This window comes from Brassica rapa, chromosome A05 (assembly GCF_000309985.2).
Source record: "Brassica rapa cultivar Chiifu-401-42 chromosome A05, CAAS_Brap_v3.01, whole genome shotgun sequence".
Lineage (NCBI taxonomy): Eukaryota > Viridiplantae > Streptophyta > Magnoliopsida > Brassicales > Brassicaceae > Brassica > Brassica rapa.
The window spans coordinates 499152-523370 of record NC_024799.2 but is presented as its reverse complement, the minus strand read 5'-3'; the positions used below and the strand labels follow the sequence as shown (position 1 = coordinate 523370).

Here is a 24219-nt window from a genome sequence, read left to right as displayed (position 1 = left end):
AAAATCACCACATATTGTTCAAACGATATACTTACCGTAAAATAATATAAAAATATATTGTCTAACACTTGAGATTAGTTTGGAAGTTGTGTTGTTAATCTCATCTATTGTGATGTATGATTTACGGCCATATTCATGCATGTTCAATTTTTTTTTGATGAAATGTTAAATTTATTAATCATCAATAAAAGAAATGCATAAGAAATTATGTAAGAAAAAATCTGATTTAAGTATGAGTTATAAACCAGTCTTGCATAAGACTTCTCAAACGCGGTTTCTCCCAATATCTTGTGGCCATGATTGGGTCGCGAATTGTCTTGTCAATAATCTTAGCCAATTGGCTATGCTTGTCTTGGCTTCTTGAGATGATTCCTGTCATTCATTTCCCTCCATATCATCTCGAATAGAGTATATTTTAATGATTTATTCAGTTTAATAGTGTTGAAATTTAATTTGGCTTTTTTACAAAAAAAAAAAAGAAATTTAATCTGGTTACATGACTGGTTCATAGTTAAACCAGTAATAAGATTGAATCCGGCTACATCATGGTCGAACCTTGTTTTCGGTTCAACTTTAAAAGACTTGACTTGGAGTGGAAACAAAGTCAGAGGGCGAATCGGCAGGAATCTAAAATATATTCTAAATAAATATATTGTTACCTTTGTTTGAAGCAAAGTCGTAATGTCAAAATATAGGGATATATTTTCGCAGACGTCTTTCCATGCATGCATGGGATTTATAAATGAAATTAAAACAAGAGTATATTGCGTAACAGTTCTAAGAGGCCTCTGCTTCTCCAAGATGATGATGATGTTACTCCGGCACCGCACTCTCCCAAAGTCTCCTTCTCTTTTAAGTCGTCACTTCTCCTCCCAATGTGAAGATGAGAAGAGTGTATACAGGAGGGTGAGATCCTTGATAGGTAGCTCAGAACTAGATAAGGCTGTGGAGTACGCACGCTCTCCTTTTGTTGTAAAAAGTCGCAGGGCAACCAGAAGCGCTATATGTGAGCTTGTAGTCACAGCCTTATATGATGCCAAACGTTACAGAGAGCTCTTAAGCCTCATCTTTAAATTTAGTATCCGTGACCGTGATCCCAAACTCTATTATGGCCTCAATTGCCTCAACCTTCAGTCGAGAGCTAGGGAGAAAAGGAATCTCATTTCCTACGCGAAATATGAAGCAGAAGCCAAACGTTTGGAATTAAACAAGTGTCTTGTCTCAAACCCTCCTCCTTACCCCATCATCCTAGGAGGAGGAGGAGATGTCATCATCTCGCCGCCCAAGAATCAATATTACGATGAGAGCCATCTATACTCAACGGTTAAGTTGTTGATCCAGAATCTCTCTGATCTCGACACCGCCGTGGAGTACGCACGCTTCACCGCTTTCACCACTACTCGCACCGAAACAACAACCGCTACTTGTGACCTTATAATCGCAGCCTTGTGCGAGGCCAAGCGTTACATGGACGCCTATCATCTCTTCCATTACTTTTTCAACCAATCCAACATCAGTCTCAGCGTTGATTGTTGCAACCACATCGTCAAAGCTCTTTGCGACGACGGCCATGCCCATGTAGCTCTTCAACTCCATCACCATGATGATGCTCCTCTTGATTACCAAACGTACCGTATCTTGACCAAAGCTTTGTTCCTTTCCGGGAAGATTGATGAAGCTCTGGATCTGGTTAAAGATATCTTCTCTCTGAATAATCCGGACAAGTACGACTCTGTATTCTTGGATCAGAGTGATTTTGACAAAGCCTGGGCACTTTGTTGTGAGGAGGTTATTAGTAGTAACAACGTTGGTTATCCAACGGTAACCAAAACCGCGGTAACGGTTTCTCTCATTGAGTATTATTTCAGTAAAGGTGAGGATGAGAAAGCAATGGAGATTTACACTTGTTTGGTATCAGAAAAGATTGAAGATGCTTCCATAAGACCACTCTTCCAACTCTTGTCTAAGTACGGTAAGGAAACCGAAGCTTGGTCCCTGGTCAAAAATCTTCGTTTCACTGACCACTCAGAGCATATACGTTTTATGATGAATCAGTTTTTTCGTTACCAACTCCGGATGACAAATGAAGCCATCGACACACTGCAAAAAGTGAGAAAGATAGAAGATTTCATTACAACGTGCAAATTCAATCATGCTCCTTTCTCCAACGTCATCTCTAGGTGTTGCCAAGATGGGAATACTTTGTCACACGCAAAGTTGATCTTGGCTGGATTGTTGAACAAGCATGATCCATCTGCTTACAAAGTATCCACATTCCAAGAAATGATCAACGCCTATCTAAAGGCTGGGAGACTCGATGATGCTTTGGAAACTGCTAACATGATGGTCGATGCAAATCTAAGGCTTGTCTCTATCTTAATGAAGAGCTGATTATTTTGTTTACATTCAAAACCTGTTTTTTTTTTTAGCAAAATTTTAAAAACTTTTTATGTTTTACTCCAACCCTCTGCTTCAAAATAAAAGATGTTTAATCCATACGATGAGGGCATAATTATTTGGCCTTACATATATTCTCTTTTTTTCTTGCAATGTGAAATTCAGGAGGCGAAAATTTTGCTTTTTATATAAGTTAAAAAAAAAATCATCTCGTTACAAATTCTCTTCGCTTTGGCGAGAACGACATGGTATTACATAAGCCAATATCTTTCTATCTCGACCGGAATCCTCCAGGCATACAAACATTCCCGTAATCTTAATTTGAAGAAACTTTTTTTTAAGAAATTCCATTGTAGATTAGCATAAGTAAGAATGTGTTTTGCTAAACTACATTAATCAGCTACACACGGTTTTAAAACAATATCGAGGCTGAAAATAGCCATGGACAGCTCCATGTCGTTATAAGTTATAACAATAGCTCGCCTAGTCTATACCCTGTAGCTGGTGGTGTACCATTTTTAATTAAACTGTAAAAGGATTCTGAAACTGCCAGACAAAACAGATTCTGCTACGAGAAAGCAACCGAGACTGCGCCTGTGGAGCGTGCTCTTGTTTGATTGATTTCTCCTTTTCTGATAATAAGAAACTCATTCTCTCAACTGATCCTGCTTCAGCAAGAGAGGAAGAAGAAGAAGAAGAAGAAGAAACTCTCATTGATTAACGTATGTTGACGTCTCTTCTGATGAATGGATAGAGGACCAGACTATGTAGCAACTGGTCCTGCTTCGATCTCCAAGAAGCCAAAGCTCTCGATCAGAACAGGGTGACATTGAGCAAGACAGTTCTAATTGAGGATGGACGTTAGTGACTACTACTCTCAAAACAAAGGAGTGTCTCAAGACTCTGTAGAGAAGAGGATGTAAGGAGCAGGAAGGGTGGATTTGCGAGTATGGTGAAAAAATAGCTTCATGAAAGTGATGTTTTGGTAGCTGAACGTTTGGTGAAAATGGCAGCTGGTACTCGAGGTCCTTCAATCTTGTAAAATCTCCTCATTTACTAAGCTCTAATGGCTCTCTTTTGTTATGTTTTCACAAACATCTTATTTCTTTTGCCTTGACTTTAAAGTTCATGTATGTGAGTTTGATATTGCTACATTTTGGCTGAGAAAACAAACCATTAACAAACCAAACTAATTGATGTTTTGGCTGAGAAAACAAACCATTAACCACTTATAACAATACTGAACGAGGAGGCAAATGAATCTCTACTAATCTTTTATTCACGAGACCATAAGTGGAGAATATATATCACCAGGTTCTGTGTAAAGTTACTAAAAATAGGGTAACCAAGACACGAAAGTAAGGTATGTTTTTCTAAGTGGAGAATAAGCATACGAAGTGTGTGATTTGATTCTGTGAGACTCACTCGGGGTAGGGTCAACCTAACACATCATCCTTCAAACATTCTGCCACAATCATCTTCAGCTGCAGCATCTTTACTCTTGCAGACTGCTAAATCAAAGACACCAATTTATAAGATATTCAGCTTCAAGCATGACGATCTAACATTTATAATTGATTCTTAAGCGCTAGAACAAGGGCTTGCCTCGTTGACAGAGTTGATTCTCTTGGTCGCATTGTCCAGTTTTGTCTCGATGCCTCCTTCAAAATGCGCAATGAGCTTTTGGTGTGATGTTCCTGTCAACAAGAGATATAGCCTCAAGTTAGTTTAGGTATAGACTTTTTCTCAAAAGCTCTCTTGCCAGAAAGAATCTAGCTTTGATACTTTCTCTACACAAGTGCTCATCAATAAATGATTATGTTTCACAGTAGTTCTTCAACGTTATGATCCGTTATAAAGAAAGGATAACAGAAGTGACATACTTTGTTTCTTTATGCTTCCTTTCAACTCTGAGTGGTTTGCTTCAAGCCCTTCAATAGTACTCTTGAAATCTTCAAGATGGTTCCCGACATCATCCTTAAACTTTTCATGGATCATTCTCATTTTCTCTTGTTGCTCTGTAATACGGTCAGATTAGTTAAGTGAACGATCACGACATATCTTGCATTTTCTCATTCAGCATGTGGACTTATTGAAGACAACTCAAAACTCTTAAGACAAGCCAGACACGCAAGTGTATAGTTCTACTCCCCATATAAGTATCGAGCATATAGCATTGGCTTGAGGAACAATGTTAATAGTAAGTTCCGTATCAATATGAGAACCTAAATCAAATGTATACATATCATCTATTATCACTGAATCAGGAGTAGACTACTAAGACAGTATGTTTTGGGTAAATAGAAAAGTTACAAGCTCTCCTACCCTTCATGACTATAAAATAAATCATAGTGATCAAAATATGATTCAGTACTGTACCTTGTAATCTTGTTTCAGCATGCTTTCTCTTAGTTTTGGCTACGTTACTCGTCTTTTCCCTGTACCGTAGTTTAACAATATGCATGATTTAATACTCTAAAAAGGAACAATGCTGAATCAATTGAAGGAACATACGCTTCTGTTATGATGTGAGACTTCACATTCTCCAACTCCAAATGTATCTCCTCCGAGACTGATGCTATAATTTCTGAAGACTTCTTTTTGGCTGCAGATTTCAGCTTTTTCTCGAAGTTTTGAAGAGCCACAGCAAACAATGCAACAGCCCTGAGACATGGCATATAAGTAATTTAATTAAGACTCAAGGAAAGAAGAAATAATAAGCTAGAAACTTAATATTATGTCCAACAAGAGACCTTCCCAAGCCTTCATCTTCATCCACCTCTGAAAACCGCTGGAAGGAATCAGTTTTATGCATCCCTGCTCAGTTTCCATGACAAAACAAAATGAGTGTGTAGTATAAACAGCTACAACAGTGACATACAAATGTTTATTGTACCTTCGGACAAAGACGAGGTAACACGTCCATTGCCCTTAAGGTTCGAGTTCCGTTTAGCTGAGCTAAAGCCTGGCTTAGATTTCTTATTACTCCCGTTAGCAGTTTCTTTTGCTTGGGGACCTGAACCAGAAGATCAGTTAAGTAGGTAAACGTGGATTATGTTAAGAATGTATAGGGAAAAGTGTAAAATAATTAGCATACTGTTGTAATGGCCCAACGCGGGTGAGTCTTCTATTGATCCATCTGAATCTTTCTCATCAGACGACGGATCTGAGAGAACTAAATCTTCATCTGGCTCGGCAGAACTCTCTCTGCCGAAAGAATAATCTTCTTTCTTCTCCAAGAAGTCCTGAAAATAAATGAGGACACATGTAAAATCAAACATGCATAATTTTTAAGTGAAACAAAGCAGCTTGAGTTCAGGAAGGTTACATGCAATCTCTTATCTGACGCTTCGCCTTTTGTCCCTTGAGGAGTTTTCTTAGTACCGAAGCTAAATATTGTTGTTTCAGCCTCATCAAAAGCGGGACTAATATTCTGAGGATGCAAAGGAGATGCTTCAGGAGAAAGACAGGGGGAAGGACTTGAGATTGGTGCTTTATATCCGAACGTTGGACTCTGGAAGTCATTTTCTGGCTCAACAGACTTTTCCCTGAGAACTTCACACGGCCCTTTCTGTTCATCGCCATTTTTAAATAATCCACGGAACATCTCTGGCGTAGCTGCTGTTTCAGCCTCTGGTGATGGCTGAAAATCTTCTTCCCTTGTTCTAACATCTGGTTTCTGGTTTTGGGCTTTGGTGTGTTGATTGAACTCAAGGGAACTTCCTTTTCTGTCAGACAATGAAGACCTTTTGCCAGTTCTTGTACTCTCAGAACGTGCTGGAGTTTTACTCTTGCTCGTCTCCTTCAGAATCCCATCAGCTTCATCCTTTTCACGAGACTGAACCTTGCGGCATTTTACAGCAGTATTTTTCTTCCTTCCCCTTTGTTTCTTCGGCACACCAGTGGAGTTCATGGCGGTGCCATTTCTCCCGCGAAAACCTTCTTCAAAGGTGAACACGTTGTTCACTTCTTCTGTGCTTTTGCCACCTAAGTTGGCACCAGTTTTGGCTCTCTTCTGAATACCTCTGGCTCCCACCCTCCTCTGCAACAAAGATCTAGTCACCGGCCTTCTGGTTGCAACTTCAGGGCTTTCAGAATCAGTTTCAATAGTATCTGAATTGTGTCTAGGCTTAGTAAGAGGATCATTGTCTGAACTCTTGTCTTGATTCAGCTTGGAGTTTGTCTTAACCACTTCTGGGGTTTCAGAGTTGACATCTTCATTATATTCCGGCGAAGCTTTCCCCAATATTTCCCACAGTTTCGATCTCAAAACATCAGTACTTCCATCTTTAGCCGTCTCTGGTCCACGCTTCTCTTCTCTCTGTGACGCAACCTTTTGCGGCAAGACTGCAGATGGAGGTTCTTGCATCCTCTCAGGACTCTTATCCATCTCGTTACCCTTCCTGCCACTGATCGGCTCATCATCACTGTGCCGAGGACTAGAGACAGGAATGTCTTGAAATGTGTCACGAGCTGGTGCCTGATGTGCTCCATTTGGTCCCTTGTTTAACCCTTTACTACCAGACAAGGTAGACGTTTGCTTGCAAAGAACATTCTCCAAAGTGCCCAATTTCCGATAAGAAGATCTGGGAGACCTCCAAGGTGAGGTCACGTGTTCAGTCCCCGTAGCTGAACTCCTCTGCTTGGCAGCTACATCATCACCTGTGACCTTCTTGTTCAGCTGTAAATCGGTTGCTGCGGCTGATTTCAACTTCTCAGCTCTGCCAATAGCAGCATCTCCATCAGGGTTTCTCTTGGGCTGTGAATCAGCCATAACTCCAATAGACATCTTTCGAGATTGACTTGATGGGTGAAAGTTACTGCCGAAGCTTCTGTATTCGCTCATCTTTCCCTGAAAATGATCACCACAGAAGGTTAAGCATTCTTCTGAGACATAAGGAATGCATAATATCAACAGAACAACACAATCGATGAGAATCAATGAGAAACAACACAACGATCTTCGTATAACCTATTTGAAAAATAGATCGATCGAAGCTCTGCAACCACAGACGGTGTTAGATCTGGGTAAAATGATCAAAACAAGCGGAGAACACAGACTACAGAAAACAAATTCGAACCAGTGAATACATAGTGGAAGCTAAACATCGTTATAGACGAGATTAGCAAACCCTAATCGTAACACTATCATACAGGTATCGGATTCAGAAATCGAGACGACGTAGGCACAGATCGCAGCAGAGTTTTCACAGATTCCGAGAGAAACAAGCGACGAATCGGAAACGAAATTAGAGAAAATCAAGCGACGGTGTTAACAAGGAAGAAGTGCTTACTCGAACCAGAGCTCTCGCGGCTTGAAATGCGAGATCCCTAACTCCTTGATCGCCGGAAAAGTAACTGGAATTTGAATCTGCTCTGAGTGACAGAGAGAGAGAGCGAGAGAGAGGCGGGCCGATTGAAACTTTTTGATTTTCGCAAATGGTTAAACAAAACCGCCTTTAGCTGAATTGACGCTTTTGACCCTACTATTTCTTCTTAATTACATTAAATACCCGTTAACGTACGACTGAGATGAATACACGTGTCTTTTGTTTCCAATATTTTGCCCTACTCTCAGATATTTGTCAAACGGAGACGTAAACAGTTTCGTTAAACTTGACTGGTTAGCGTTAAGAAGATCCGTATAGGCTCCGAATGGTAACAGCGGATTGAACGGTGCGGGACAAGCGGTTTGACTGCGGTGCGGTTCAGACAGTTATAAAAACGTATAGATATATGGTATATGCAGAGATTTTTGTTACTGTTAACTGCGGTGCGGTGCGGGACGCATGTTACCATTCGAAGCCTATATATATACACTAAGTGACTTTCCCGTGCTCATGCACGGGTATAAATATTTCTAAAGTAAATAAACTATAATAATTGATAGATATTTAATTTTAATTTTAAATTAATTTATAATTTATATGCTTCATTTATTTTAATAATATTATATTACGTTAATTATGCATATGATTTTATATATGTTATATATATTCGGTTTTATTGTTTTTACAGTCGATTTATTTATCATATGGGTAAATTAGATTGCATTTCTGAATTCAACCGTAATATTTTTTATTCTATATATTAATATTTTGATTAATTTCTTATTTGCATTTAGCTGGTTGTTGTCTTAGATATGTAAATATATTTTATGAATATTAGGTATAACTTAAGATACAGTGTGCTTGGAATGAAATAAAAAATAAACTAAAGTGTCTGATTCTAAATTACATAAACTAATATAACGATATTATTCTGAAGTCTCATGCATATATATAAATTTTACAAAAAAACTAAATTGTAACGGTTGGTTAATATTTTATTTTCATTTTAATATGTTTTAAGTTGTCCTATGATTTATATTTATAAAATAAATTACTATTCTTATAAATTTATAAATTCTTACTGTACTTAAATCTATGATTTTAGATATAAGTTCAATGAAGTATAATTTTTTTTATAATTAAATCAAATCAAATCAATCTTATTTATCGTTTAAATGCGCATGCATTTTCATAATATTTATCAAATTATATGTTGATGTTTTTATTAAAAAATGTTAGAAAAGAAAGTGTGATCAATAGGAAGTTACATGCATAAGTAGCTGATACAAGTTGATAAAAAATAGCTGATACATTTTTGGAAGCTCATGAACACATATCAATACTTACAATAATTAAACTGTTTTATAAATTTTAAATAACTTTGTACCTTTGATTTATTGAATGAAAACTGAAATGTATTTTAAATAATCTTAAAAATGAGAATTCAGATTTGCTTTGGTATTTTGATTATGGTTCTATTAAGTTTCACAAACATATAAACATAAAATTTAAAAGCAAATTTCATATTTAGAACACAAATAACTTTATTAATGATAAAATATAATATATCTACCTCATTAAACTATTTTGTAATTATTTCATAATTGTTTATTTTTAATTTATTTTTAGTTTTTTAATATCTCTTAAAAATAACAGTAAACAAAATTGTGATTTTATTTGAAAATAATATTATATAAGTAAAATATAATTTATCGATATTTTTTGTTGTAATTGAAATATATTATAGTCAATTAAATGTATGAAAAATAAATAAACCATTTCAATAATACTAATTATAAACTATTTTTAGTCAATTAAACATATATCAGTTTATGTTTCTTAATTATTTTATGTAATCATCTAAGAAAATTGATAGATATACGCAAATATTTCTATTACATTAATTTTTTTTCTAATATCAAGATTATCTGTGTAATTTTTTAATGAAATCACATTATATACAAATTTATATTTTTCATCTAAGAAAATATAGATATAAAGAAAGTATTTTAGTACTTCAAAAGTATATTTTATGTCATTTAAAAATATTTTTTAAATGTAATATTACTATTTTCGTTTTTCAATTCGTTTTTTTTTACTTTATAAAAGATTTCCTTTTTTATTATATGTATATGTTTTTTTGGAAAAATTTGAAAAGGAAACGAAATATAAAAATAAGTAATAGTATTTTAAATGTAATATTTTGAATTCATTAAGGGTATCAGTGTAATCAACCATCGTGAAAGTCAACGTGAAAGCGACACATAGGAAACTGACTTCTCAAATAATATTATAGAGATTTGACGATAAGTAGGCGTTCATAATATTCAAACAAAACATTTGAATATTCATTCTATAACATCCATAATATATTAATATAATTCATAATATAATATACAGTTAGTCTACTAAAGCAAAACTCTCTACTCTTCCAATTTTTCTTCCAACCATTGGATTTGTGCTTAAATTACTATACCAGTAAGCTTTGAAGAAAAAGAACGAACTCAGCACACAGCCCAAATTAGAGTTGAGGCAAGCCTGGTTGCCGTTACAACCGAGCCCATGATACAATCCTTTCTAACGAAGAATATTAGGTTGAAAATTAAACCACTCGATCTTAAACTTAATTACATCTGTGTTGAAACGTGGATTATTATTTTTTTTTTTAGTAAACCGATAAAATTATGTATATAAATATATGACAGTGTTTCATAGCCTTTGGTCGTAAAAAAAATAAAAATATATGACAGTAAATTAGTTGGTTATTCATTTTGTTTATCTTAAATTTATAATTTGTTCAATAATCACTTTTAAATTTGCTTCTGAAAGCAAGTGATTGAGGTTAAATTAGCATACAACATGAAAAATATTCACGTAAGTTTTCTTATCGTTAAAATTAATTTATTTTTTTAAGTTTTAGGGGGTAGAAACCCACTTGAATCTCATATTGCTTGTATGGTCTCTTGAGATCATTCACACTTTATGGTAAAGAGTTTGTAAAGAGTCATCATTGAACGGTCATATAGTCTTTTGACTTGGAGAACAATATTTTAAATTCTTAGCTGATTTAATTGATTATATTTAAATTTATTTTCAGATTTATTATGGTGAATCAAATAACCAGCATTCCTTTACTAGCGATTTGAGATGAGCGCTTGAAGATCGATGGCGATTTGAAGGATAGTAGAGTGAACAAGCAGTATCAAGCGAGTCGGCGGGGGAGATCTTTGTTCCGGTAGGTTTCCGGCTACAGCTTCGTCTTCCGATTCCCGATGCATCAGACCCACGAAAGGGAGTAAGTGTCACACATGCAAACATCATTATCCTTTCATTTGGGCTTATGGGTTGATTGTAATATTTGTTGGGCTTGAAATTGCTTGTAAACGTTTAGTCCACTGGGCATCAATAATATAAACGAGTTGACAAAAAAAACAACAACATTCTTTTACTATTTGAGTATTTGATAATTAAATATGCATATTTAAAATATCTGTAACAAATTATTTCAATAAGATTTAATTGTTTTTAAGACTTTACATTTAAATACTTAAAAAAATTCCCCAAAAAATATGGTAACAATACAGATTTATAAGCCAATTAATATCTTACATTATCAAATAAGTCATTATCAAGTATGTTGTATAATGAATAATGAATAGGTCCAAAACTTAAATGACAATATTTTATCAATAGAAAATATTGGACTCTAAATTAAAAGATTAGATTAATAAAGGTTAGGTTAATTAAGAGCATTCCCAATCACAATAAAAGTATCTTAATGATTTTTAACTAAATATTAATATAAGTAAACAAACTGAAAAGAATGAGAAGAGTTTCTAATATTATAAACTCTTAGATATTATTGAAAAATCTATAATACTTGTTCTAACATTAGTAGCTTAGATCTTGTGTATTCCAAAGCCAAATAAGAAACTTTCTCATCAAAAGTACCATTGATGTCATAATGTGGGATTACATAACTTTGGATTGATAATATTAACATCTAACGAATAATAAACAGCAAGACATATTTCAACGGCCTCGTTCATCAAACTGCACAAATATTTTTTATCATACCAACAACATAACTAACAAACCAAAAGACTAGTTAACATATAAGATAAACCAGAATGAAATTGTTTAATTAAACCAAAGGCAAACCATAATTTGATTCCATGCTTTAAACTGCAGTTAATGATAAAATATGTGTTCTAATGGTAATAAATTTCAACTAAGGACGTGATTTATAATAAAAAGTAATCAAGCTCGATCCCTAAATTCCTTGAAAGCGTCTATCTCTCTTGAACCACTCCATGTAATCCTCCTTCGGTGTCGATCTCTTGTCGTCTGCATCACCACTTTCCCAGAGGCCATACAGCATTTGAAGCTTCTCCACAACCTCTTCGCAGATAGGACCCTTGATGCTGAAGAGGTCGATTGTGGCTGCCCTCCCATGCAGCTGTCTTGCGAAGTCACCTGAGGTGACTTCAGACTTCTTACGAAGCTCCAGAAGATCATCGAGAATGTCCTTCATCGTGAGGAGTGGGCGGGGATCATCTACTGGATTGGCTCTTTCGAAGAGCTCTTCTCTTGTCAACATCTTTTTGGCACCTCCGCCAATAGGATGTGCATCCCATTTGGGATCCCAAACATCAGCGCCAGCAGCCTTGAACTTCATCATTGGCCTGGGTGTAATATCACCTTCCTCGTATCGGTCTCCTATAAAGGATAAAAAAACACAAGGGATCACAAAAAAAAAACTTTACCATTCCACTTAGATGTAACTATAAAGCGTTAATACTTTTCTTTGAATTTTGTTTAATTTTGTATGGAATTGATGGAATTAGAATTCTATTCCATTTAAAGCAAATGGTAAAATTAATTGTAGAATTGATGAAATGAACATTTGCATTCAACTCTTCTTTTCTATCAGGTTTCTAAGGAAGCAAAATGTCATAATCTCGAGAAACAAAAGAGTCTCCAAATGATGTACAATCAACAACTGATAAATTGATTTAGGACCAACCCAAAGGTCATATAGCATTCAATGTGTGTGGACTCATATGAGCAAAACATAAGCATATTATTAGAATAAATAAGCATCTAGTATAAGATTATGTTTGAGAGAGAGAAAATAAACTTTTATACAGCGATGAAAGGATGATGTAATATATCTCCAACATGTACTTTTGCTGCTTCTTCCTTTAGAATTTTGTTCAATGCCTCTTTAGCTATTATTGCATCCCATTTTGAGAGAATTTTTTGCTTATCCCTTGACCAAAACCAAATTATTCTACACATCATGTGAATAAGAATAATTTGGTTTTGGTTAAGGATAAGAAAAACATTCTCTCAAAAAACGTATGGGTTTTATGTTTGAGAAAATCAATGCGTAGTGATAATATTTGAAGAGTGACTTTTTCAATAATGTGATGACAATTGCTAATAAAAATGATGATAAAATATAAAGTAAAAGGTTGGATTTTGATTGATAAAATTTATACATGGTATTAGATTCAATATATTTCACGTTAAATGGATTGTTTAAATTTATCAAATACGTATAACACAAGATTTTAAATATTGTATGCAAATCTTTTATTGAATAACATTGGATTTCAAAACTTTCTAATGAATAGATTATATATATAATAAGAACCAACAACACTAGATTTTAAGATCTTTAAATAAATACATTTTAAATACAATAACCAATAACATTAGATTTTAATAAAATATTTAAAATCAATCATTGATTAACAATGTTCATCAATACATAGCATAATTAACCAAAAAAACGAATAAACATAAAAGATATGTTTTAAGAAGCAACATAAAAGACGAGTTTTCCCGCTGAAACCGGCAAATCGAGTTTTCCCGTCAAAACCGGCAAATCAAGTTTTCCCGCCGAAACAGAAAAAACGAGTTTTCCGCCGAAACCGGCAAATCGGGTTTTCCCGCTGAAACCGCAAAATCGAGTTTTTCGCCGAAACCGCAAAATCGAGTTTTTCCGCCGAAACCGCAAAATCGAGTTTTTCCGCCAAAACTAAAACCGGAATATCGAGTTTTCCCGCCAAAACTGTGAAATTGAGTTTTACGGGTTTTCCAGAAAACTTAATTTTACGTTTTCACGGGAAAACTCGATTTTGAGGTTTTGGCGAAAAACTCGATTTTGATTTTTTGGTGGGAAAACTCGATTTTGAAGTTTTGACGAAAAACTCGATTTTGCGTTTTTGGAGGGAAAACTCAATTTTGTTGTTTTGGTTGAAAACTCGATTTTTCGGTTTCGACGGAAAATTTCGTTGTTTAGTTTTTAGCAAGAAAACTCGACTTTAAGTTTTTTTAGTGAAAAACGTTATTAAATATTGTATAATAGTTGTGTGAATCGAAATAAAAGGGTTAGAATTTAAACTCTGATCCTATTAGGGCCAACCCTGTTTAAACCCTGTTTAAAAAATGAGGGTTAGAGTTACAAATGGATTTGTAGGGTTAGGGCTAACCCTGTTAGGTTGAGCTCATATTAAAGTCCCTAGGAAGAATTGATAAGGAGAAACTGGAAAATTGTATAAAGCATTGCTATTTTGATACAACAAATTGTCTTAAAATGAAACATCATCATTACACTCTTATTCTCAAACATATCTATATCTTTGAGCTTCTAAATAAATAAAGGAAATAACACGTGCAGTAGATATTGGAAACCAAGAAAGCAAAAGAATTAGATGAACTGGATGTTGTTGCAATTTGATGAAACTAGTAGGGAGAGTTAACAAATTTTCAACGATCATTCTCAGTAACTGAGCCATGAGTACTTAGTCACTTTAAAAAAAAAAGCACATGCGAAACAGAGGAGTCACTTGAAAAAAAAAGCACATGCATGAAACAAGACAAAGCATGAAACCGAGAAGTTTCTTATTCTCCATATATCTTCAGGTATTCAGCTTTCCGCCTACGCCAGTATTTTTCATAGTCAACCATCTTCTGCGCTAACTTAGCGTGTTTCTTTGCTTTCTCCATATATCTTTAGATATTCAGCTTCCCGCCCACGCCAGTGTTTTTCAGTAGAAAATATTGGACTCTAAATTAATAGATTAGATTAATAAAGGTTAGGTTAATTAAGAGAATTCTCAAGCACAATAAAAATATCTTAATGATTTTTAACTTAATATTAATATAAGTAAACAAACTGAAAAGAATGAGAAGAGTTTCTAATATTATAAACTCTTAGATATTATTGAAAAATCTATAATACTTGTTCTAACATTAGTAGCTTAGATCTTGTGTATTCCAAAGCCAAATAAGAAACTTTCTCATCAAAAGTACCATTGATGTCATAATGTGGGATTACATAACTTTGGATTGATAACATTAACATCTAACGAATAATAAACAGCAAGACATACTTCAACGACCTCGTTCATCAAACTGCACAAATATTGTTTATCATACCAACAACATAACCATCAAACCAAAAGATTAGTTAACTATAAGATAAACCAGAATGAAATTGTTTAATTAAACCAAAGGCAAAAAGGAAAAAAAAACACAAAGGATCACAAAAAAAAAAAACTTTACCATTCCACTTAGATGTAACTATAAAACGCTAATACTTTTCTTTGAATTTTGTTTAATTTTGTATGGAATTGATGGAATTAGAATTCTATTCCTTTTAAAGCAAATGGTAAAATTAGTTGTGGAATTGATGAAATAAACATTTGCATTCAACTCTTATTTTCTACCAGGTTTCTAAGGAAGCAAAATGTCATAATCTCGAGAAACAAAAGAGTGCCCAAATGATGTACAATCAACAACTGATAAATTGATTTAGGACCAACCCGAAGATCATATAGCATTCAATGTGTGTGGACTCATATGAGCAAAACATAAGCATATTATTAGAATAAATAAGCACCTAGTATAAGATTATGTTTGAGAGAGAAAAAATAAACTTTTATACAGCGATGAAAGGATGATGTAATATATCTCCAACATGTACTTTTGCTGCTTCTTCCTTTAGAATTTTGTTCAATGCCTCTTTAGCTATTATTGCATCCCATTTTGAGAGAATTTTTTGCTTATCCCTTGACCAAAACCAAATTATTCTACACATCATGTGAATAAGAATAATTTAGTTTTGGTTAAGGATAAGAAAAACATTCTCTCAAAAAAAGTATGGGTTTTATGTTTGAGAAAATCAATGCGTAGTGATAATATTTGCAGAGTAACTTTTTCAATAATGTGATGACAATTGCTAATAAAAATGATGATAAAATATAAAGTAAAAGGTTGGATTTTGATTGATAAAATTTATACATGGTATTAGATTCAATATATTTCACGTTAAATGGATTGTTTAAATTTATCAAATATGTATAACACAAGATTTCAAATATTGTATGCAAATCTTTTATTGAATAACATTGGATTTCAAAACTTTCTAATGAATAGATTATAAATATAATAAGAACCAACAACACTAGATTTTAAGATCTTTAAATAAATACATTTTAAATACAATAACCAATAACATTAGATTTCAATAAAATATTTAAAACCAATCATTGAATAACAATGTTCATCAATACATAGCATAATTAACCAAAAAAAAACGAATGAACATAAAAGATATGCTTTAAGAAGCAGCACTGAGATGAAGCTGCACCAACGAAGCATAAACTCCGTCTTTGATATTGATCAAACTCTCGTGCTTCCCTTTCTCTACAATAACTCCGTTCTTAACGACTGCAATTACATCCGCGTTCTTAATCGTGGATAACCGGTGAGCCACCACAATCGTAGTCCGGTTCACCATAACCCGGTCAAGCGCATCTTGAACCACACGTTCAGACTCTGCGTCTAGAGCGCTAGTAGCTTCATCAAGTAGCAATACCTTAGGATCCTTGACGATGGCTCGCGCTATGGCCACTCGTTGTTTTTGCCCGCCTGATAACTGTATTCCTCTTTCTCCAACCATCGTATCGTAACCCTAAATCAATAAACCAATATTAGGTTATTTTGAAACCTAATGCCTTGGAATACAAGAAACCTTTAAAGCTTTAGTTATTATTACCTGTTGTAGACCACTGATGAATCCATGGGCGTTTGATAGTTCAGCTGCTGATACGATTTCGGATTCACTCGCGTCTCCGCCTTTTCCATAAGCAATGTTGGCTCTGATCGTTTCGTTAAACAAGATCGGTTCTTGGCTCACGAGTCCCGTTTGTTGTCTGAGCCATTTTAGTCGCAGGGTCTTGATCTCTACACCGTCGAGAGTGATCTCGCCTGAGTCTGGATCGTAAAACCTCTGTAGCAAAGCGATCACCGTTGACTTCCCGCTCCCGCTTTCTCCAACCAAAGCAACAGTCTGAAAAATGAAAAAACAGAACAGAGTTTGTTTTAAAATGTTCTGTCTTTTCGTTGACGTTGACGATTATCAAATAATGCATTAGTGACTAACCTTTCCAGCTCGAATACTTAGACAAAGATCTTGGAAGATTTGAACATCAGGCCTTGATGGGTATTTGAAACTAACATGACGAAGCTCAATGTCTCCTTTAACAGTATCCAACACTCTTCCAGATTCTACACTTGGATCAATCTTCGATTCTCTGTCGATAATCCCGAAAATCGAAGCAGCAGCGATATCGGCTTTGCTGGAGTCAGGAGACAACGAACTCGACTGTGAAATGGCAATAGCCGCCATCGTCAAAGCAAAGAAAACCTAAGAAGAATCAAGAAACCGTGAGTAACAAGAAAGAGACAGAAAATATCTGTTAAGTTATGCTACTTATAATACCCTGAAAACAGAGTCGAAGGTTGTCTTGCCGTCATCGACAAGTTGTGCCCCCACATAGAAGCTGGTCGCGTAAGAAGCGAAGAGTACAAAGAAAGAAACACCGAAACCTATTCCACTGACAATGCCTTGGCGTATCCCTGTCTTCATAGGACCTTCACACTTCTTTGTGTACATGTTCATCACTTTGTCTTCCGCACAGAACGAAGCTACTGTTCTTATGCTCCCAACCGCATCATTCGCTACCTGACTCGCTTCCCCATACATTTTCTGCACCAGAGAAAGATAGTTTATACAAGGCCGGTTCTAAACATTAATGAAGCATGGGTCTATAGCCCCAATTGTTTTTAAAAAAATTACATATATAGAAAACCTCAATTTATATTATAATTTTTTACTTAATTGTTTATTACCCCCAACAATTTTTTTTTAAAAAATTAACATATATAGAAGAAACCTATTTTTATACTATAATTTTTATATAAATTTTTACTTAATTGTTTATAACCCCCAAAAATCTCATGGTTGGCCCTGAGTTTATACGTTAGAAGTTGTATAAATATGAATAAGTAACTTTACCTTTGCATCTGCACTGAAACCTTTCATGAACTTCATGTAAAGAAACCCATTGAGTGCAATAAGAGGAAGCATGGCAAGAACGACAAAAGCCAACTGCCAACAAGCCAAGAACGCAATGATCAACCCAGCCAATATAGACGACAGATTCTGAACCATCTGAGCCAAAGCATCTCCCACTAAACCACGTATCGCAGCTGCATCAGCCGATAGCCTCGCTCCAATAGTTCCACTAGAATGCTCTGACTCATCAAACCATCCAACTTCCATGTGAACCACTTTCTCAAAACACATGCTCCTTATCCTCTGCACTAGCTTACAACCAGCGATAGAAAAGAAGAAGGTTTGAGCTGGGTAGGCGATGACGGAAGCGAAACCAAGAACCATGAAGATAATGGCCCAGAAGCTCGTGTCTTCTTTAAGCTCCTTAGGCGGTTTGAAGAAGGCTTTGATCACGCTTGCGATTAGTATACCGAAGATAGGAAGTATAACTCCGTTTGCTGCTGCTGAGATTGTTCCGAGTATGAGAACGGGGATCTCTGGTTTGTTTAGAGCAGCGATTCTACGGATAGATACTTTCTTTGGTTTGGTCTTGGGCTCTTCTTGATCTTGAACGACGTCGTTTCCTTCAATACCTGATGGAAAACCAAACATGTTGAAAGAGTGGCGGCTGCTGTTTCCTCTAGATGATCCTCCTTTGCTTAGAGACCGCCCTAGAGATGATTTTCTCAAACTAGATTGTTTGAATGATTCTATTGATGACAACTCTTCGGGTTTCTTCTCTTCGTGTTTCTTATCTTCTTGAAGACGTATGAGCTGAGAATAAGCACCTTCCGGGTCCTTGAGTAGCTCAGCGTGAGAGCCTTTCTCCACGATCTTTCCTTGATGAATCACAGCGATAGTATCAGCATTTCGCACCGTGCTTAACCGGTGAGCAACTACTACTGTAGTCCGGTTAACCATGATCCTATCAAGCGCTTCTTGAACCACTCTCTCTGACTCTGCATCAAGCGCGCTTGTAGCTTCGTCCAAAAGCAAGATTCTTGGATCTTTAAGAATGGCTCTTGCCACAGCGATCCTCTGTTTCTGCCCACCCGAAAGCTGAGTGCCGTGTTCTCCAACCATTGTATCCAAACCCTGAGGAAGCTTATCAACAAACTTGGAGGCGTTTGCAAGCTCAGCAGCCGCTTTGATCTCTTCTAGTGTAGCGTCTTCTTTACCGTAGGCAATGTTGTCCTTGATGCTTGAAGTGAAGAGAACCGGTTCTTGACTCACAAGTCCTATCTTGCTTCTGATCCATTTTAGCTGAAACTCTTTTAGGTTAACACCATCTATGATAACTTCACCGGCTTGCGGATCGTAAAACCTCTCTATTAGACTCACAACAGTAGACTTCCCACTCCCACTCTGTCCAACTAAGGCCACGGTCGTACCACTCGAGATAAACAGCGAAAAACCGCGGAAGATCTGCTCATCTGGCCTCGCCGGGTATGTGAAGTAGACATCTTTAAGCTCAATGTCTCCTTTGATGTCATCCAGTACTTTACCATCTGTACTATAAGAATCAATGTCAGGTCTTCTCTCTATTGTCTCAAACATCTTGTAGGCTGCAGCTTGTCCAGCTGCAAACGCTGTTAAACAAGGAGATGCTTGGCCTAACGACCTAATAAAAAAAAAAAAAACAAGCCTTAGATTGGGTTGCAAGAAAGTTAAACACACAAAAGACGTGTTGTGCACGAAAGGTAATTACATGGATCCAGTTAAAACAGAGATGATGATGTTGAGAACTTGTCCTCCTGTGTACCCTTTATCAAGAATCAACTTTCCTCCATACCAAACAGCTAAAGCGTAGCTACAAAAGACTACAAGAAAGAGTGTGCCAAGTCCTAATCCAGTTGAACCACCTTCCATGACTCCTGCTTTATAAGCTGTGACTAGATGTTTGTTGTAATTGCTTATAGCTTGTTTCTCTCCAGTAAATGAAGCAACCTAGGAAGTTAGAAGAAAAATGTCTCAGAAAATGTGTATAAGACTATAGAGTAAGTAAGCCTTAGTTACCGTTCTTATGGAACCGATTGTTTGTTCAACTACAACAGCAGCTTTAGCATAAGCTGTTTGTCCACGAGAAGCTGTTCTAGCAATGACTATAGCCAGACCCGCACCAGCCATCACAAGAAGAGGTATTGAAGATAACATGACTAAAGTTAGAAGCCATCCTCTTATGAAAGCTATCACAAAGCCTCCAACAAATGTTGCTAGAAGTTGTATAGCTTTCCCCACCTGCCACCAAATCGTCGTCATTTCATTAAAAATCTATCAAAATGTATTTTCTACATTTATTTTTTGTTCTAGAGAAACAAATTTTCTAAAATTCTAAAATATCTATATTATTATTTGGGAAGTAAAATTTCGTAATCGAGCTCTTACGTTAAAAGTTAGAGTGGTCAAAGTCATTGATAACCTTATTGAATTTTATTATATAATTAATTATATAATCAAAAATGATTTTTTATTAATAAGATTATTTTTTAAGAAAAAGAAAAGAATTCTTATATATTTTGTTGTTGTCTTACAACATATTTTTCAATTATAAAGTTAAAATAGGATATAAAAAAATTTCTAATAATTAAGTAGTTAAAGTCAATGTTATCTTTAATGAATTTTATATATAATTAATTATATAATTAAAAATGTTTTTTTATTAATAATATTAGAATTTATTTAATAAGATAATTCTTATATTGTATTGTTATCTTAAAAAAAATTAATTATAAAAGCTAGAAAAATAACATATAAATAATTTATAATTGAATATTAATCAACTAAAAACATTTTATATAAAGATATTTTCTAAAATATTTCTAATATGTGAATGTTTTATTTTAAAATTTAAACACAATAATATTTTAATGAAATTTTTGTCATATATATACAAATTTGATGTTTAGTTTAATTTTTTGAAAACATAAATAATAAGTTATCATGATGGTTTTTGAATTAATAAAATATAAACTCATAAAATTTGTAAAACGAATAAGCTCGCACGTGCGGGCAAAACACCTAGTTTTTATAATAACCAGTGTTAATCATTTGTAATTTTATAAATATTGAAAAACATTAGTTAAGAATTTTTGAATTGATTAAATCACAGTGGTTGATAAATTTAAATAATAAATTTAATTTTAATATTTATTATTTTGAGTGGATAAATCTTTCTTTATAAATTTGTTTGACTATGTTTGTGTGTGTACCTTCTCTCCCATGGCGTCTTGGATTAGCACAGTGTCACCGGACATTCTTCCAACGACTTCACCAGTATTTGTATCAACGTCGAAGAAGGCTATATCTTGTCTTAAGATTGTCTTTAGATACATACTCCTTATTCTTGCTGCTTGTCTTTCTCCAGATATCATCCAACCAGACAACTCTGAACATTCATGCACACCAAGAACGTTTAAAACTCTCTGTTTTACTCTAGATGTGTTAATTAAATATTTGAAAGAGCTTACGGAGAAAAGCGGCCGCAAAAGTACCGATTCCAAGCCATACAAACTTCAGAGATACCTGTGAGCGAGTTAAGAAACCGTTATTACCAAAAAGTCAACTCTTGAAAATCGTTAAGACAGAAAAACATCATGTGGTTTTTACTTTGGAAACTTTGTCGGCAACATTTGAGTCATTCTGGTTCTCTCCAAAAGCATCTACTAGATCTCCGAACAGTATGGTCATTATAGGGAAGCCTAGACCGTTTCCAATAGATCCAAGCGTCCCCAGGGTCATCAAGAGGAAGTCCAAAGAATCCGCAAAAGCAAAAAGCTTGTAAAACGGCACCGTTTTCGTTTTCTCATGATCTTCGTTGTTGTTTTTCTTCACTTCTTTGTCTTCTTTTTCTTCTTCATCTCTGCTTCTTTTAGTCTCGGAAACCTCTTCTACTATATTTGCATCTCCGTTTAAGCCGCTCTCTGAAGCCATTAGGTTTAACGTACAGAGTCCTTATGATCCTAAAGAACAGAGGGGAAACATAATAAGTTTCCAAATCTATGAGTTGAGGTCTTTAAGAAAGAGTATATGAATGGGGGACATAAAGGTCAGACCAGGACGAGGAAAAAAACATAAAGAAAACAAAACAAAGGCTTTCACAATCAAAAGTTTCGTTTCTTATTCAATATCTATCTATCTGTCTTTCTTTCTTTCTTTTTTCTAAATCCTTTTGATTTTTCAAGAACATCTGAGAAGATGATAAAACATGAAGCAAGATCCATCAATTACAAACAAGGCTTCACAGATAAAGTAGATAATATGAATATATACATATATTAAAAGTAGAGACTATATATACATACAAGAAGAAGCTGAAAAGTGAAAAGGGGTTTATCGACTATCTTGGAGTCTGCAGTGTAAGCTGTTGAAGAATGAGCAGATATCTCTATGGTTTTATATATATAATTGTAAATGAAGTTTGTCAAAGACTCATGTAAGTTTATTTATTTATAAGCTCTGGTCATTTCTTGACGAACAAGCCGTGACTATCTCAAGAGAGATAAAATAGATGTGAACATATAATAATCAAAGTTCATGAAAATTGATGTGACATAAACAAGTCATTCTTTTCTGGTAATGCTGACCAAATTATTACTTACCCAAAAATAAAGAAAAACGGATCGATCATAGCAAGTAGTAACCTAGCTGTTTTGTTCCACTACAGCTCTATTATTACTCTATAAAACTGATCTCTAATAGCCAATTAGCTATGTTTTAGCAGCCTGTATGTGTCCTCCTAACTCATTTTAAAATTCGTATATGGTACATATGTGTTTGTCTGTACATATATGGACTACCACTAGCAGTGACGAAAGTGACAATCATAAGAGCAACATTAACGGGGTATTTAGGAGTGTTTTTAGGGGATCACAAAAACGGAGGAACCGAGGAAGAAGGTAGCCAAATAAGAGGCGTTTGTAGTTGGATTTTTGTACTGTTTGCAGGCCCTACTGAAATGTGGCAATCTGCAATTGATTCTTTTTTAATTTTTTTAATTTTTTTTTAAATTGGATAAAAAAAAAGTTTAGAAACCCATTTGGATATTTGCGTTAATCATGCTCTAAGTTTCACTAAAAACACATCCACTTGCTTCCTTTCAATAAATATTTTATCAAAAAAACAGAAGAAAAAGAAAGTAAAAGTTAAATGAATATTTTCCATTTGATTTTTTCTTGAAACACAATAGATATTTTTGATACACATTACTCTAATATGAGTGAGTATATGTTTTGTAATTTAAATATATAATTTAAACATTAATAACATATTAGTGAATTACTTTTAAAAAGCATCTCAATAAGAGAGATGCTCTAAGAACATTTTTGTTTTAATCTCTTACCAGCTATGAATTAAAAATATATTTTTTTAAAATACTAATAGTAGTAGGTACCGTATACCACAAAATAAACCAAAGCCAAAAAACACAGGATGATTAGAATTTCCTGCATCGGTTTAGTTGACTTTCTTGTTCGCATTTGTGAGTTGTAAGTTGTAACAAAAAAACGTTTTGTTATCACGTGCAAAAACCCGATTTCTTAAATTTAACAAAAAAACGTTTTGTTATCACAAACTTCGATTTGACAACGGATGTAAAGCATGTGCACATAATTATTAGGAATGCATTAATAATATATGGTAGCATTAGCTAGTGTTACAAAAGATATCAAATCCCCAAAATCAAGATGGCATAGATTACTTATGCAGTTAAGCTAAAAATATTAGTATAAAATCGTTGCATATGTTTGCTGGGGAAACCACGTGAAGCTGGTTTGCTTTCTGAGCAAACAAGTCAAAATGATCATAGAGAAAGTCAAAACTATAGAAAGGGAGCGAATGAAAGTTGAATTGTCTCCCATTACTACTTTTCTGCATATTTCATAAATACAGGAAAGGAAGAAGAATGAGACCTTTTTTAGTTGTTACTTTCATGGAGCCAGGGAGGGTGGAATTGTCTGCCATTACTTCTCTTGCGCAACTTTTTTTAGAATCAATGAATGTTAACTGTTAAACTTTTCTTTCTAACTAATCAACGAGCCCGACGTCATTCCTGACATAAAGGTTCTTACTATATTTCTCTCTTTC

The 24219-nt window shown here is 34.7% G+C and overlaps 2 protein-coding genes across 4 annotated transcripts; both read right to left on the bottom strand.

The window, feature by feature from the left end:
• Positions 1-3643: 3643 nt before the first annotated feature.
• Positions 3644-7855, bottom strand: LOC103866413 (meiosis-specific protein ASY3). 2 transcript variants are annotated; one of them, XM_033291461.1, is made up of 10 exons: positions 7692-7855; positions 5726-7249; positions 5495-5642; positions 5294-5413; positions 5151-5214; positions 4912-5061; positions 4777-4835; positions 4281-4415; positions 4003-4094; positions 3644-3908 (listed from the first exon to the last, which is right to left on the bottom strand). In XM_033291461.1, exons 2-10 carry the CDS (start codon positions 7241-7243, stop codon positions 3834-3836), a joined length of 2361 nt encoding a protein of 786 aa, XP_033147352.1. In that variant the 5' UTR covers positions 7244-7249; positions 7692-7855; the 3' UTR covers positions 3644-3833. The 2 variants fall into 2 exon arrangements, with proteins under 2 accessions (XP_033147352.1, XP_009142576.1); XM_009144328.2 differs by having other exon boundaries at positions 3644-3905.
• Positions 7856-8515: 660 nt separating this feature from the next.
• On the bottom strand, positions 8516-22623 carry LOC103866412 (ABC transporter B family member 4). 2 transcript variants are annotated; one of them, XM_009144326.3, is made up of 11 exons: positions 22440-22623; positions 21745-22097; positions 21606-21660; positions 21348-21523; positions 20155-20376; positions 19847-20085; positions 18100-19759; positions 17524-17790; positions 17185-17448; positions 16798-17091; positions 16360-16713 (listed from the first exon to the last, which is right to left on the bottom strand). In XM_009144326.3, the coding sequence occupies exons 2-11, from the start codon at positions 22066-22068 to the stop codon at positions 16360-16362; spliced, it is 3855 nt and encodes a 1284-aa protein (XP_009142574.1). In that variant the 5' UTR covers positions 22069-22097; positions 22440-22623. The 2 variants fall into 2 exon arrangements, with proteins under 2 accessions (XP_033147350.1, XP_009142574.1); XM_033291459.1 differs by lacking the exon at positions 22440-22623 and having other exon boundaries at positions 8516-16713; positions 21745-22068.
• Positions 22624-24219: the final 1596 nt, after the last annotated feature.

Bases quoted from the DNA above. Each gene is read 5' to 3' on its own strand.
- LOC103866413 (XM_033291461.1), bottom strand. From the start codon at position 7,243: ATGAGCGAATACAGAAGCTTCGGCAGTAACTTTCACCCATCAAGTCAA. The intron at 5,643-5,725 runs GTAACCTTCCTG...ATTTATTTTCAG, and splicing joins CGTCAGATAAGAGATTGCAT to GACTTCTTGGAGAAGAAAGA. The intron at 5,062-5,150 runs GTCTCTTGTTGG...GCCATGTCTCAG, and splicing joins GAAGATGAAGGCTTGGGAAG to GGCTGTTGCATTGTTTGCTG.
- LOC103866412 (XM_009144326.3), bottom strand. From the start codon at position 22,068: ATGGCTTCAGAGAGCGGCTTAAACGGAGATGCAAATATAGTAGAAGAG. The intron at 17,791-18,099 runs GTAAAGTTACTT...TCTCTGGTGCAG, and splicing joins GTTTCAGTGCAGATGCAAAG to AAAATGTATGGGGAAGCGAG. The intron at 16,714-16,797 runs GTAATAATAACT...TTATTGATTTAG, and splicing joins TCATCAGTGGTCTACAACAG to GGTTACGATACGATGGTTGG.